General features: G+C 34.9%; 1 protein-coding gene and 1 non-coding gene across 3 annotated transcripts; both read right to left on the reverse strand.

Annotated features, from left to right (window-relative positions):
- Positions 1-458: 458 nt before the first annotated feature.
- LOC103716583 (GABA transporter 1-like) lies at positions 459-14,403 on the reverse strand. 2 transcript variants are annotated; one of them, XM_026808251.4, is made up of 7 exons: positions 14,086-14,400; positions 10,857-10,979; positions 8,041-8,135; positions 7,774-7,960; positions 3,615-3,745; positions 1,609-1,824; positions 459-1,391 (listed from the first exon to the last, which is right to left on the reverse strand). In XM_026808251.4, the coding sequence occupies exons 1-7, from the start codon at positions 14,255-14,257 to the stop codon at positions 996-998; spliced, it is 1,320 nt and encodes a 439-aa protein (XP_026664052.2). In that variant the 5' UTR covers positions 14,258-14,400; the 3' UTR covers positions 459-995. The 2 variants fall into 2 exon arrangements, with proteins under 2 accessions (XP_026664052.2, XP_088577775.2); XM_088721649.2 differs by having other exon boundaries at positions 868-1,391; positions 7,774-7,956; positions 8,037-8,135; positions 14,086-14,403.
- Positions 13,918-14,002, reverse strand: TRNAY-GUA (transfer RNA tyrosine (anticodon GUA)). The gene is given in 2 exon segments: positions 13,918-13,953; positions 13,966-14,002. It is a non-coding gene; the product is annotated as a tRNA-Tyr (tRNA).
- Positions 14,404-15,993: the final 1,590 nt, after the last annotated feature.

Consider the following 15,993-nt stretch of genomic DNA (forward strand, 5'->3'; position numbering starts at 1 on the left):
TAATATATAGAGACTTTCTATCAAGGTCCACAATCTCGGTACTGAAATAGCTCTCAAACCATTTTTCTCATTTTCATCGGTACGGACCGACTTGAAGTTAAATTTGGTACCAATTTTCTTTCAATATAGTATGTTACGCCCTGTACCAGGCGGTATGGGGCCTGGTATGTAGCAGTACGACAGACCATGCTTTCTATAGATAATAACTGTCCTCAGAAAACAAGACATTCTATTAGCTACTATAGAATTCCTCAATCACTTAATAAATAAAGAAGGCCCACTTGCTGATCAAGCTTAGTGTTCTATAGGATGCTCCTTAGGTTTCACCATCCATTCGAATTTTCAGGTAAGCCCCTTCAATTTTGATCAGTTATGCTGCACAACCTCTTGCTGCATAATCTATCAACTCAATCATGTGATTTCAATTCTGCTTGTAGGACCATGATTATGAAAGAAGATAGTGAAAGTAAAGAGATTTCATATAATCATTTGTTTATGTATATCTTCACAATCCACAGCCTCATTAAACAAGATGGTCGTGTACAATTATCTGAAAAAAATTTACATAATACAATTATCTCAAAAAATTTACATAATAGAAATATTAAGATTTAAATTGGATTCCTGAATTTGTCAAACAAGCTTCGGTAGATCAAACACTTCCATGAATGGTCTGGACTCTGGAGTCAATTTGACTGTATCCAACTCACTGCCGTTCAGTCTAACAGCGTAATCTGCAACACTTGACTATATCAAGTACCTATAGGCAAGATAATATGGAAATGTTTGATATAATGCAAGTGATGTGTCCTTAAGATACTTACAGGGCTATAGTTTGCAGGTGTTTCAAGATGTTTTTTTTTTTAATATTTTACAAGTTACAGGTATACGTTAAATGTTTTGCAACTCAATCTATACCTGCAGGCTTAAGCCCAGAATCCAGAAAGCTAATCGATACCCTGATGACAGGGATACGGCTGAGCTAAAATATAAGATCACATGTCATGGAAGAACTTGTATGTCTTGATGTCAAGAGCAATGAACCTAACAGCACCTATGCAACCCAGTATTGCAACAAACGAGAACCAAATAGCAATGGCAAGGTTAAATATCTGCACCAGAAGTTTCAGTCTGCTGTTCTTGGGCATTCTTCCAGATTTTAGAAAAGCTAAAGCTGGGAACACAAAATCTAGAGGGGTGAACCCAATAGCTCCACAAATGGAAACAAAGTCTCCAAAGAACGGCATGGCAGCAGCAGTTAGAGTAATCAAAGCCATATAGATGGAGGTGAGAGCAAGTCTCCATAGAGCATTTTGGATGCGCATGCCATAAGTTGTATTTTTAGACAGAACTTGTTCTTCAAAGTATGCATACGTTGGCCTGCAGTATATCTGAAAATATAAAATGCATCAGAATACGTGTGTGAACAGATTGTTTGTTTTTCCTATCTAATAGATGGCAATCGGGACCACACTGCTTATATTGGAAGAAGTATGAAGTGAAAAAAATTCATCAAGATATATGTTTTAAATTGCTTGCATTATCTGCACTACATCGAAAAGCATACGTGTTAAATTACAGCTTTTGATAGGGATGAAGGAAAGGTACCTGAAAGCATCCTGATATTTGAATAACAGCAAATATATTTGCCATGACGATTGTCCATCCTGGAATGGTGAGGGAGGACAAGATGTAGGGCTGAACTTGGGAACCAAATGCCCAATATCCAGTGAAAGCCAGTTGCCAGTAGGTCAAAACAATAATTCCATATGCAGCTGATACACCTTTGTACATGTTCCTCTTTGCAGGTTCCTTTACAGTATTCTGGTAAGAGAGTCGCATATTTATATATTATTAAATGAATACACCATCCGCTCAATTGATAGCACTTAGCCTCTATGTAAATGTGTCCATATAAATCTTAAATTGGAATACCAGATTTATTATAAAAATAATGTAAAAACATTAACTGTTATCTGGATGCTTTAAATTTTCGATTCCTGACCTGTCACGAAATTGTAGACTTCATCCACACTCCTCGAGATTTCATCACATCAAACCATGATATCATTACTACTCTGTCATTTTTTTTGTAATTTTAGGTAAAATAGTCTGCTCTAACATAATACTTATCAAAATGTCATTTTTATCAAATTGTACTGCAGTTAGATCAACTGCTTATATTTTATATACATAAGAAAAGATCTTTAAACACATTTGCAGATGTACTTTTTGTTTCCCTATGTTGGAATTCTTTAAGGTCCTTCTGGAAAGCTGGAGACTTGAGACACGTCACCTGTTTGAAAAATGTTGCAAATATATAGTAACTACAGTTAGTGAATCTAGAGATCTTCCATTCTGCTGTCTGGTTTCTTAAAGGCCCGTGTCCATTGTTTAACGATGCTTGAACACCTAATAACTATGTCACATATCTGAATAGCATCACAAACACATATTGGTGGAAACTAAGATCTCTTACAAGTATTACTAATTCAGTTTAGAGCAAGATTCGCCGAACCGGTTCTAGGGTTCACGCTAGTCGCGACCAGCATGGTATGGTACAGGCCCATACAGTGCCATTCTAGGATTACAGTATTTTTTTTATTGAATACTTCAAACTAAAGTCGGCAAACCATTTACCGAGTTCAATTTTTTATTGATTTCGAATTGAAATTGGCAAACTGTTTGCCAACTTTACTTAAGTGAAGTTAAGTGAAGTTGGCAAATTGCTTGTGGACTTCAGTTCAAAATAATCAACAAAATTAAGGGCATCCCCCTATTTCAGAATGAAATAGGGGAAACCCCTACTGACGAGCCGAGAGGTCTCTCTCTCCCTCCCTCTCTCCCTCACTCTCCATCTCCGTCTCCGTTCCTCTTTCTTTTCCTCTCTCTCCTCCATCTTCCTTTGTTTCGAATCGATGGACTGAATCGTGCCGGTAGCCGACTGGTCTGGTTTGATACACCCCGAACCGGCCGGCTCGGCACGATTCAACAAACCTTGGTTCAGAGTTCTTTCTTGCTGCATCAGAACAAAATTCCTTTTTCCCAATAAAAAGGAATAAAAATAACAAAATAAAAAGACAAACGACTCATAATTTGAGACAGCTATAAGGTCATGAATGCTAAGTATACGATATTTTCTCCCATCTAATATACGTGCCCAATCACGTACAGGAGATACCATTCAACTAAACCATATTATGATATGAATATACTAGTTGGACTTTCTTTTAAGTTATCGAGGCATCTAGTTTAAGTGTTAAACATTTTTCAACGAAAAAAATTAATGATATCTTTCTTTTTCCTAATAAAAGATGACTCACAGTTCTTCCACCAGATTTTTACTAACTCTAATGTGTTATGCAGCATTGCTAAAATTATGGCTAGTTTCCGATATAATTCCTATAGTCAAGCTTATTCACATAATGTTAATAATTTTGAAATTGTACTAGATTAGCTCAATTTGCATACAATCTGTGAAGATCATTTCCTTGGCTGTAGACGACAATTTAAGCAGTAAAATATAGAACATTAAGTTTACTGATAAAAAAAATATGCTCAATGCAACCAGAAACAGAAAATGCTGATGAAATAATCATTCCAAGATGTTCCACCTGTATTTCTGGAAGCATGGCATCTCCAAATGAGAAAGCAATCGCACCTAGAGCATTAAAAGCTTTGAAAATTTTAGAGGAAGTGCTCCCTTGCAATGTGTAGTTGATTGACTTCCTGTCAATCTTTTCTCCTACAAAAAAAAGAGGAAAACTTGGTAACCACCATCATATAGAAAACCTAGAGATCATGCTATCCATTGTCTTGTCCACTGTTTCCTGATTAAATTTTACTGCATTTCATTACTAGTTTCATGGCCTGCATGTTTAGATATGTGCTATATACAGCAAATGTATCAAACATTTCCCTTGTGTAATTGTAGACAAACGAGCAAACAACCTCAGGATTCAACATCAAAGAGATAGTGAAACTAAAGAGTAGAAGGAAAGCAACATTAATGATACCACTGTTAGTTGTCAATATATTCTAAAATTTTGTAGAAGGCGTAAACTCTTTTCTTCACACCATGTGTATTATCTCCCTCTCTCTCTCACACACAGAGATAATATACATGTTCATGCATACATAGACTAACACATATGCACATAATATACATGTACGTAATCTACACATGCACACGAACACACACACACATAAGAAGTTGCCAAAACATAACGATTCTTATTTGAAGTTCTTAACATTCAAATCTTGGAGAAGAAAAGCCAAAACTAGGGAATTATTGCAACTTTGCCGTGTCCCCATTTCATGCTCCAAATGCCCGTTTTGAGGCATGAGCATATTTTATTTATATCAGAAGAAATTATACCAAGAAGCCAAAAAAAAAAATCAACTTCTAAGATCTTGGACCCTTGTAACCCCTTCTCTTGTTTCTATGGCTTGTGAAGAGACCATGAGGCATCATTGGAATCTGCATTTTCAAATAGAGGTAGAGATGGTGGAGGTGAGGTGGATGGAAGAGCCCAAAAAGAGAGAGGGAGGAGATGATGGAGGTGGAAAAGTTTTTGCTGAGGACAAAACACTTCAAGGCCAGCATGTGGAAAATGGAATATCTGTTGTCTTTCCTTTACTGGTGATCTTGCTGATGCCATTCAGACTCCCAGTAAATTTGCAGCCTATGGCATTCGGCCATCCATATCTTTAAGGCAACATTTCCATACTTTGTCATGGCTTTGGTCCTATCTCCCTCTCCATCTCTCCTAAATTAGTGTTACATTTTCTTTCCCTTTTCCCCTCTCTCCCTCCATTGCTCTCTCTTTCTCAAATCTTAGTTGTGCCCCCCTCTCTCTCCATTTCTCTTTGCCCTTCCCACCACCACCACGGTTCTGTGTTCTTTCTTATGATCTCATTGTCCTTTATGTTGTCTCTGCATTATCTCATCTCTTAATTTGGAATGGGTTGAATCTTCTTTGTAATGGTTTCATTGTGAAATATACAACTTAATTTGTGCTATTTCTTCTAAAAAAATTAATGAACTCTTATTATTTTACTCTCTTTTTGAGCATAGTATGCGCCTCGAATTGCCTGATTCTGGGCGTACCGAACCAAACTGGGCAAGGTTCTCTCCCACAAAATGAAAAATGCACCAAACCCGTGCAAGCCACTTTGAATCAAGAGCTTCTGAGTGGAACCGATGCAAACCCGGTGGTTCGCACTGACCGATTCAGTCTGGTTTCACCCCCCCTCCCCTTTTATAATTGAAGAAAAGGGCGTGAGAAGCTCTTGTTGCTTCTCGCACCTCCTCTCTTCAATTTTCTCCAAAAATTCCCATGAAAATAAACATAAACACCGATTTCAACAATAAAAGCATAAGATCCAAGCTTCTTTCAAGGTATTCCTACTCTCCCACTCTCTATTTCTTCATTTTCTTTCCTTTTTAGGCCAAAAATTGGAAAAAAAAATGAAAAAAATAGAGGAGGTTATGCTAAAAATTTTGAATTTAGTATGATTTCATGATATATTGTAGATTTATGAATGATCTATATAATGGCACTAAAATTTTTAATTTTTGTTAAATCTATACTTTTTTAAATCAAAAGTATATTTTTATTTTTTAAAAATTTTGAACAAATAAAATAATAACAAAAAAATAACTGCAAAATTTGAAGCTTGTTTAAGGGTATGCAAGCTACTCTCGACCTAAATTTAGTGTTCATTTATTCAAGTTTGGGGGCGATCATGTACACAGTGAATAGAGAGGTGGACTGATGTACCTCCTAATTATGTTAATGATCCAGACATCTACGAGAGACATCGACACTCCACCAGATTTTAAATATTCGTATGTATGTTGTACTTTAAATACATCTAATTAATTATATATTTTGTATTCCACTATTTTTTTTACAAATATACTGCTTGATCTACTTTAATTTCATTTCATGATATAATTATGGTCTATTTAGGGTTGAGAAGCATCATTTAAGATGTATTAGATGATAAAAATATCAAATTAGGAGGTTCACCTTAATAAAAACATCAAAAGATATTAAGAAACATCAAATTAGAGTTAAAAAAATCATTTAAAGAATAAAAACAATTGATTACATTTCATTAAATGTTAAAAAAAAATTAAAAAACTAAAAAAAAACAAATAGGCATGTCATCATCAGACCAGCATGCCATGTAATACTGTGTGCAGGTATGATACCAAACCGATACCGTACCCAACCAGTGGCTGACCGATACATGTACTGATACTGATTTAGGCAACCTTGCTTTTGAGTTTTCCCTTGTTTGGGTTAAGAATGTGGACACTCCTATTTTCGTCCTCCTCTAATCCCTTAGGTTACTTTTTCTTTTTTCTTTTGAATAATTGGACCATCTCAGGGCCATACTTTTGGAGGTCCAAGACATTTTGGTAGAAATAATGACAATTGTCCACAAGCGTGATCATGAAGTGCAAGCCGATATTGCATGCCTTTGAATTAGCTTTGCCGCATCCCGAACCCAATTTCACTTAAAAAAATGTTTCCGAACTGCGAGGAGGGACTGCATGATGTCTCATCCTGCCACCTTCAGTCTATATTCTTTTAGTTTTTTACCTGTTCGTTTCTTCCTTTCAGTTGGCAATCTAATGAGAGCCGTGCAGTTGTGCTGGTTGCTGTTGGATTTGGTTACCTGCCTGCAGTTTCACCACAGCAATGTTAAATGTAAATTCCATTTGCAGAGACTAGTAAACACACAAATTTTGGACCTCAAGAAAATTGTAGTTCAGTATCCATGGATCTTCTGCATGATGTCATGCTATTTGGGAGGAAGCCAGCTTTGCCCATGATAATCAGAAGTCTTGAGGTATGCTATGGACTATGGATCCAATTCTGTGCCTTCTTTCCTTTTGAGACATGCTTAACTATCAGTCTCACAACTCATGTGTATATAATCCATTCACTCAGCTGGAAATTAAATCTCAGTAAGATTATAACAGGATCATCCTAAATTAAAATAGTTCTAGAACAGAAAGACAACTGTAAAAGGCAATGCTTGAACCTAAGTAGTTTAGTTATATTTCTTTACATTCCCTAGTAAATAGTTAGTAGTTGTTCTAAGTAGTAGATACCTTGTATAATGAGGATTCCATGAGATAGAAATGGAGATGTAGAGGGTAATAAAGGCTACCAACAACAATGGAGCAAAGTGTTCAGTAGGGAATAAGTTAAAACATGTAGTACTTGAGATTAGAAAAGAAAATGTAGAAATTCACAGGTAACTGGAATACTGACTTTTTTGGTTAAATTATAAAAATATACCTGCATTTCATGTTCTTGGAAAATGTATCGGGATATCAGTAATCATAAGATTATATAACAAAAAAGAGTATTCTTGTATAGATATAACATCCCTCTATACGTATATCGAAGTTCATATATGCCCCTTTGTTTCTGTTTCGAATACAAACATATGGCAAGCCTTGTTGGCGGGACAGTGACATAGAAAGTATAATTGAGAAGCCCCTTAGAAGTTCTTGCCAGCCTAAATATCCTTAATATAGAAGTAAATTTACAATTGATGAAGCTAGCCAATGCAAAAAATGTTAACAGTAACTTTACAAAACATAATGATCCTCAAAGGAAATAATATTGCATGCTAATTCTAGCATTTAAACTGAAAAGAACAGGAGCAAAGTTAAGCTGTATTCATTGATTTGATCTAATAAGTCATATCTGTGAATTAACAAAGAGAAAACAAGTATAATGAATTTACCATTGTATATGGTCACACCAATGGTTGTTCCAGCAAAGCCTATGGTACTAAACGTGCACAAGGCATTTACCCACCGCAGTGAGTGAATATCTGGGAGTTGTGATAAAAGCAGCTCAAAGACCCCGAAGAAAACAATGAAATCCTGTAATGTTAAAGTACCATCCCTATGATAATACTTGAACACTGCCTGAGAAAAAAACAGAAATGATTCAAGTTAGTTAGCTGGTATCCACTAGGATGAATAAATGCATGGTATCGAAGACTTGCCTTAAGACTGCTTCCAGCAGCAATATGGATAGCAATGTTATTGCCCAAAGAAGCCACTTGTTGAAAGAGTGTCACAAACCAATAACCCCAGGATCCTAAGAAGAAAAATAATACATTCAGTGGAGAAACAGAGAAACAATATAAAATCATGGTTCTTGAGATGAAGGTTTGATGAAAAAAATGTTTTCATTCAATTTTACCTGAATTTGAAAATTTCTAACTTTAGCTTTTGCCTCCTTTCATCTATATCTACACTATATTAAAGAGAAGGGGAGGGGGGGGGGGGGGGGGGGGGGGGGGGAGGGCAGCGGCTTTTAGGTCTATCAAATTTGACCCTTGCCAGAATTTCAATTAGTTATTCATATAAAGCTTTATTTAATAGAATCGATAGCATGTGTAGATATGGAAGAGAAAATTTTCTTCTTTATTTAAATTCAAATCTCCTAATACAAGTATTCTTTTCCTATCCTCATCCATCTAAACAATCCTCTCTCTCGATGTTTCTCTCCATCTTAAAAGTTGTTTAATTTCCTAACAATTCTTATCCTCTCTCTCCCAAACAGTATGGACCCCCACAAACTCTTCAAAAGAAGGGTTGTTCCAGTTGGTAGTTGGGAGGATGATCGACACCATATCTAATACCACTGCATAAGTTTTGGGGTCCTAATCAATCAATCATGCGGCTTTTAGGTCTATCAAATTTGACCCTTGCCAGAATTTCAATTAGTTATTCATATAAAGCTTTATTTAATAGAATCGATAGCATGTGTAAATATGAAAGAGAAAATTTTCTTCTTTATTTAAATTCAAATCTCCTAATACAAGTATTCTTTTCCTATCCTCATCCATCTAAACAATCCTCTCTCTCGATGTTTCTCTCCATCTTAAAAAGTTGTTTAATTTCTTAACAATTCTTATCCTCTCTCTCCCAACAGTATGGACCCCCACCTATCTCTAAAAAACCCCAACAACCATCCCTCTATTTCTACTTGGCCTCAGTTCTCTCTTTTCCTGTTTTTAGCACAATCCTTATCCAATATTTTTTATTTTGCTACTTCTTTTTATTTTTATAAGAGAATTTGGTACACAAGATATTTGCTCAGTGAGTAGAAAGTTAGATCAAGATAAGATGATGCATTCATGGAACACCACTCAAGTTGCAATAAAAAAGTGAAGAAACTCTTCAAAAGAAGGGTTGTTCCAGTTGGTAGTTGGGAGGATGATCGACACCATATCTAATACCACTGCATAAGTTTTGGGGTCCTAATCAATCAATCATGCATCATAAAGTTTTAAATCATCCTAAGTTGCACACTAGGATATCTGAACTCCTCGCAAAGACAAGATTTTTATTTACCAATCATGATCACATGACAGTAGAGACATAAATCCCGATTGGCCTGCTCTTGTGGTTGACAGGCAATCTACCTAAGTTTTTGAAGCCCAAATAAAAACCTAATAACTTGAAGAACAGTTCCTTATTTATTTTGCAAGAAAACTATAAAATTTAATATTTATTTTAAAAGGCAGGCAGATAGATAGATAGAGTTTCCACAAAAGAAATTGTTCTCCTTTAAATAAGGACAAGCTTGTCTTGCTAATATTCTTTCTGAAGTGTCAAGAACTCAAGCAAGCAAGGAAAGATGGACCTTCATTCATTGGCTCAAGAGACAAATGATCTTAGGTGTACCATTAACAATATGAGGAGTAGAGATTAGTTGTATAGCCCATGCTTAGATACATAAAGTTTACGAGCCACATTATACCATATCAATCATAAGAATTCCCATCTTCCCTTTTCTCAAACTCCTGTTTTGTTTTCACATTCTTTCTCCTCTTCCTCTTTATTTTCTCTTTCCCCTCTTCCTCTTTTTTTTCTAGTAACTTGATCCAAGAGGATCTCCAGATCGATGTGCACTATTTTGGCCACTACGAGCAGAGCTAGACAGAGACTAGGAGCAAGATCCACTACAATAGAAAGTCGAGTCGCAAGCCAAAGCTTTTAGAGACCATAACTTGGTCATACGACGTCTGATTGAGATGGTTTTTTTTTTTTTTTTTAAATCAGACAATTTTTTGATATCTACGACGTGACGCCATGCCCTTAGGGGCCGGCGCCCCAAGCGATATAGTCCAAATTTCATCGATTGGGGCCCAAAACGGGCCGATCAAACCAAATTTTTTTTTTCGGATAAGACTTTGGCTAGACGTAGCTCTCTATCTGAGAAGAATCAGGTGAAGCAACATAAGTCGAGATCTACCCCCTCAAGATTTTTAGCTTTTTCTAAAAGATTTCTACTAGTAACGTCTATTTTAGGAAAGAGAGTCCTACTAAGTTTAGGAAGAAAGATCCGAGCCAAATTGTATTTGGGCGGACCTCACATTATAAATAGAGGCTATGTACTTCATTTTTTTAATCATTAATAAAAGAAATGAGACTTAAAGCCCTACTTTAATAATTCTTCTATCCTCTTCTAGTTATCTTCCGAGAGATTTGAGTTGAGTGGGTTGAAGAAAATTTTTCTTCTCCCTGATCAGATCATAAATAGAGGACGAACTATAAAGCTTTTCTTCCTTTCAATTACATTGTGCACATGCATATATTTGTGGTGTTGGGATGTGTTTAAGACTAATTAAATGATAGCCCATTTCTGGAAGACAACATGTCACTACTTTTCACAAGTTAAGGAAACTAATAGATTACAAAGCAATTAAAATGTTAGAAACACTTCACTAGTTTACTTCATAATCAAGAAGAGTTGCTTTAATTTACTAATCTTTGTAGAACACTTTATTTTTAGTTGAAAGGAACTAACCATATATACTCTTTGCAAGTAGACGATAAGTAGCGTGCTTCTTTCCATTCCATTCCCATAATGAAGCAATTAACAAACTGGAATACCATGTCGTGAGCGTTCCACCAACCAAACTGCAAACACCTGAATTAAAACCAGAATGACCAAAATTTAATTCTAGTCTTCAACTAACCAAAAATATGAAGGATTCTATCAGAGAATTTAGTGCAATTAAAGAAAATTGAGAGATTCATGAAGATTCAAGTAATTGAATTTCTCATATGTCAGGAAAATAAGACTTCTTAATGTTGCATTTTCAGATTGGAGGATCATTTTCAGAGAAATCGTGTTCTTGGATCTACATTCAAAAGGATCAGAATCATTCATCAGATGTGAGTGCAACAAATACCATAGCCTTGCCAACTTTTTTTCCTAGCAACCACTATCAAGATCATTTCGAAAAGACAAAACTTTTCATAGTATCTTAGAGTAGAATGGAGGAAGGGAAAAATATACAGACTTGTGCCATCGTCGATTGCATAGGAGGATAATGTCTATGTGTTTAAATGTTGGAAATGCATAGAATGCATAAAGATAAGATGACTGATGTTGTGAAGATAGAAAATAAGAAAGAAATTATGCATACATGTCTATTAGGAAGACAAAGAATTGGTAATGCAAAGTGATGCAGTCATGCAGATGATAACACAAAACTGGTGAAACATATATTATAGAATGGGGCTGATATTTGAATAAAAGGATTGAAAGCCACTTGGAAAAACCTGTATGAAAGCTGTGAGATCCAATCTGCACCATCTTACTGGGGGCTTAGTTTAGCCCTTTTGAATAGCACTAGAGAAATCCCTAAATTGGTCCATTTGGGATAAGGCTTGCTATTTATAGTTTCCATGAAGCCAATTACTACTTGGTTTAAGTTAGACAAGTAAATCCTTTCTCATTCCCTTTGAGGGCTATCTATCTACCAATGCAAGATTTGTCAGTTGTTTCTCCAAACTTTTTCACTTAGCTATCTAAGGTCTTGCCAACCATTCTTGGCCTTTTGGCAATTACTAGCACTTATTATGAAAGCCTCCACTGATATTCCATATACATCCCACATGATCGTAAATGCAGGAACTCGTCTATAACCAGCATGACCATTTGTCTCCTCTAATGCATTCAATCTTAAGCTTATCCTCTCTGCCATTACCATTTACCAAACTATCACCTTAATAGGGTCATTTTTGTGATGTCCGCTCATGAGCATAACCCTTTGCGAGTGCTAAAATCCATGAGCCATGTACAAGCCACACCATTATCATATAAACTCATTATTCGATACTAAGTGGCATGCAGCTTTTCACTTCATTTATCCAGCTTATTTCTTTTCGGCACAATCCGTTATCCAGAACTGATTGTATAATTAAGCTACGAGAGCAAGAGTTCTGAATCATCATTTCTCCCTCTTAATTCCTTATTAAATTGCATACACCGTACATATTATGATTCTGTTAATATTTGAAGCCTTCTTCTCGATAGCTTTTCTTCCTAAATATTAGTTCGCATGTGCATCACCATCAACTGCAGACATCATATCCTGGAAATTTCTTATTTTCAACAATTATTCATCCACAACAAATGTAAATAGATCAAGAATAAAGATCAACATCAGTATAAGTCCCAAATCATAGAATCTCACTTGCGTTGCCACCACAATTTCTAGTATTAGTCTTTACGTATATCTTGATATGGTATAGTCCTATTATTTGCCTTGCATCTAATGTTCAGTGAACCATTTCTTCAAATGCTCCGCGTCAATAAACTGTATTTATTTTCTTTCTCTTTTCTTTCATGTAGGAAGTTCCTTAGGAAGAAGATAACCTCAAATGCTTAAAATCTTACCATAAATCCAGATTAATCCTTAGAATTTGTGGTCTCCTTTAGAATCTTTATCATTAGGATCAATTTCAATTTTGTTCCTCACAACTGCCTATACCTTAATAGGTGTATGATCTGAACATTATCTTTACTCTTTTGCATCTTTTTCAAATTTTTATCTCTATTTTTCGTTCCTGTCAATAATATGGTTGTTCCTATTTCAATAAAAACAAATATTAGTACACACTGATCGATGCTTTCTCATGTAGATCCTCTGAATTTTAGAAAATGCTCTGCACCATATATGCATATCTTATCATGTAGCACGAAATATGTTGAGGTCTCTTAAGCATGATGCCCACCCTTTGTAACCTTTGGGCAGTAAAAATGGACTCATTACAACTCAATATTGCTTCACATTATGGTGTATCAACTGACATACTCTAAGGCTTCACGATACATACCGACTTGCTTAATGGAATAAATATTTATTAAACTCAACAAACATATATTTTCCTACATTTTTAAAGTTTTAGACATTTGTAATTTCAAAATTGTATATTCACACCATCTTGGATCGGTCTTAGACATGAGCTTTCGGTTTCTGGCTATGAGCTTAGGGCCATTGCTTTTTAGGCTTTCGTGTGCCTGACCTCGTCCATGATATGTTTTCCAGTCTTCGGTTTAATTTCATCTTTACATCATGATTCTCATTACTTTTGTACAATTGAACTGCATATTCCTTCTCTTGGTAGTTAGTCTTTGGGCACTCAAAGGCTTCAAGGTGAGTTCCTATGCCTTTTCAATGATCCAAATTGGAAAAACAACAATGCCTTCCTTCACAGTGCCTGATGTTTTAATAAGAGCCGTACATGTAAATCAAAATTTTAAACATGCCACTTGAATCACAAAATGATTTAAAATAGTTATGATTAGGAAGGAAGAAAAGAAGCTTTCACTTCAGCACCTAGCAGTTAAAAAAAAAAAAAAAAGAGATGCTAATTGGAAAGAACAATGCATTCTTTCACAGTGCTTGATGCTTTAACAACAACCATACATGCAAATTAAAATTTTAAACATGTCAATCGAATTAAAAAATGATTTATAATAATAGTTATTATTAGGAAAATAAAAAAAGAAGTTTTGACTTCAGCACACAGCACTTCCAAGCAAGAAAAAAATTTCATAGAAAAAAAAAAAAAAATCCGACCTGCCGGATTCGAACCAGCGACCTAAGGATTAACCTGCTCAACTACAGTCCTCCGCTCTACCAACTGAGCTAAGGTCGGATGGATGGTCGAATGAGCCCAGAGATTTCTCCTAAAACGTTTTCTCTACAGAGATGAGGAAGCGAAAAGGAGGAGGAGAATACCAAGAGGCCAGCCAAGTGAGGCGAGAGCAAAGGGCAAGGGAGCATAGGCCGCCGGCGTGGCGATGGTGGTCGCCACGTGGAACGCCGCGTGCTTCCACGTACCTCTCCCTCCTCCTTCAGAGATCACCTGCTGCTCCTCCTCCTCGACCCCGTCGGAGGCGCTCCTTCTCATCTCCCACGCACTCTCTAAGATGGCGAGGGCGATGACGACTCCGAAGAAGTGGAGAGAACCATTTATTTTTGGGAGAGGGGACGAATATGGGAGAATCTCTCCGCTTCCGATTCCCAGAGTAGAAGAGTCTCCGGCGGTGGGAAGACGTCGCTATTCATCGGCACAAAAGAGACAAATTTTTTCCACGCTTTCATTTATATATTCGGCTCTGATTTGCAGGGAAAAAAACTATTATTTTCCTTTGACAAGGGCTCGCGCATGGAGCTCAGCCATTGCACGCAGTTCCGCCGCTTTTGTCAAGTAGTACGGCACCCACCTCAGGTTCAGTTTTTGACCTGCATACGATGGCTTTTATGGGGCATTTGGTGCTGGCATTCATTATATTTTATTATATTCTGATCTTATAAGCTGTGATTCTAAAGCATATCCACTTCTCAAATTTTCACCTGATCCAGATTCTAATCCAGAGCAGCAATCTTTGACTAAAATTATATTTATGATATATAATATATTATACATTACTGTTATATTATTATTAAATTATAATTCTTAATTACAATACAAATATATTACTGCACTTTATATTGGTATTATGAAATTACTAAAGTTCTGTTTGGAGGAGCTGTTGGAAGTAGAGCTCACTGAAGTAGAGTTTTTATAAAAAACTGTTTGCTGTTTAGTAACCATATTTCTAAAGTGTTATATCACTTTAATATGTGTTTGGCAAACAAATTGAAAAAATACTTTTGTAAGACAAAACTACCATAAAGGATATTACATATTATTATACAGCAGAGCATAATAAAATATAACATACATTAATATATATATATATATATATGATATAGTATAATATTACTGTAATATAATATAATATTGTATACTATAGTATAATAATTTAATATAATATTAAATTATGTAACATAACATATCAATGTGTAATGATATAATGTAATATAATATTATATTTTTAGTATAATACAAGAATAAAGCTACCAAATATTATAATTATTTGCGTACATTAATTTTCCATAATATAATATAATATTAAATTATTTAACATAACATATTAATGTATTATGATATAATGTAATATAATATTATATTTATAGTATAATACAATAATAAAGGTATAAAATATTATAATTATAGCATAAATTTAATTTTTCATAATATAACATAATATTAAATTATTTAACATAACATATTAATGTATTATGATATAATGTAATATAATATTATATTTATAGTATAATACAATAATAAAGGTATAAAATAATAATAGAAAATAAGAATACCTTTTCTTGCACGGAGGGGAGCCTGATCTACAGCTAGGGTTCTTTGTTAGGGCTCCACTAAATTTTTAGATTTATAAAAGGATAAAGTATGTAATTATTATATTTTATTATAAGTATTTTGGTCAAAAAAATAACTTTCCGACAAAGCTCAAAATAGCTTTTTTGGAAAACTTCAAAATGGAGGTCTCCCAAAAAGTTGTTTTAGCTTTCTGAAAAAGCTCTAACAACTTTCCAAAACTTTTACTAAACACCCTTTTTCATCCAAAAGTGCTTTTGGAGATGAGAAAGTATTTTTTGGCCCTCCAAAAGCTTTCCCAAATGGGGCCTAAATATATAACTTCTATTTGTTTCATTTTTAATCAAAATAGATATTAGTGTTTAAAATAATAATATATTATTATAAATAAAAATATTAATTCTATAATAATAATTAATATA

Source organism: Phoenix dactylifera, chromosome 5, assembly GCF_051530095.1.
Source record: "Phoenix dactylifera cultivar Ajwa chromosome 5, Ajwa_hap1_PhDact_Kaust_v1.1, whole genome shotgun sequence".
NCBI classification, from domain to species: domain Eukaryota; kingdom Viridiplantae; phylum Streptophyta; class Magnoliopsida; order Arecales; family Arecaceae; genus Phoenix; species Phoenix dactylifera.

Coding starts and splice junctions, on each gene's coding strand:
- LOC103716583 (XM_026808251.4), bottom strand. CDS start 14,257: ATGAGAAGGAGCGCCTCCGACGGGGTCGAGGAGGAGGAGCAGCAGGTG. Junction 10,980..14,085: donor CTCACTTGGCTGGCCTCTTG/GTATTCTCCTCC, acceptor GTTTTAATTCAG/GTGTTTGCAGTTTGGTTGGT. Junction 7,961..8,040: donor CTGCTGGAAGCAGTCTTAAG/GCAAGTCTTCGA, acceptor TTTTTTTCTCAG/GCAGTGTTCAAGTATTATCA.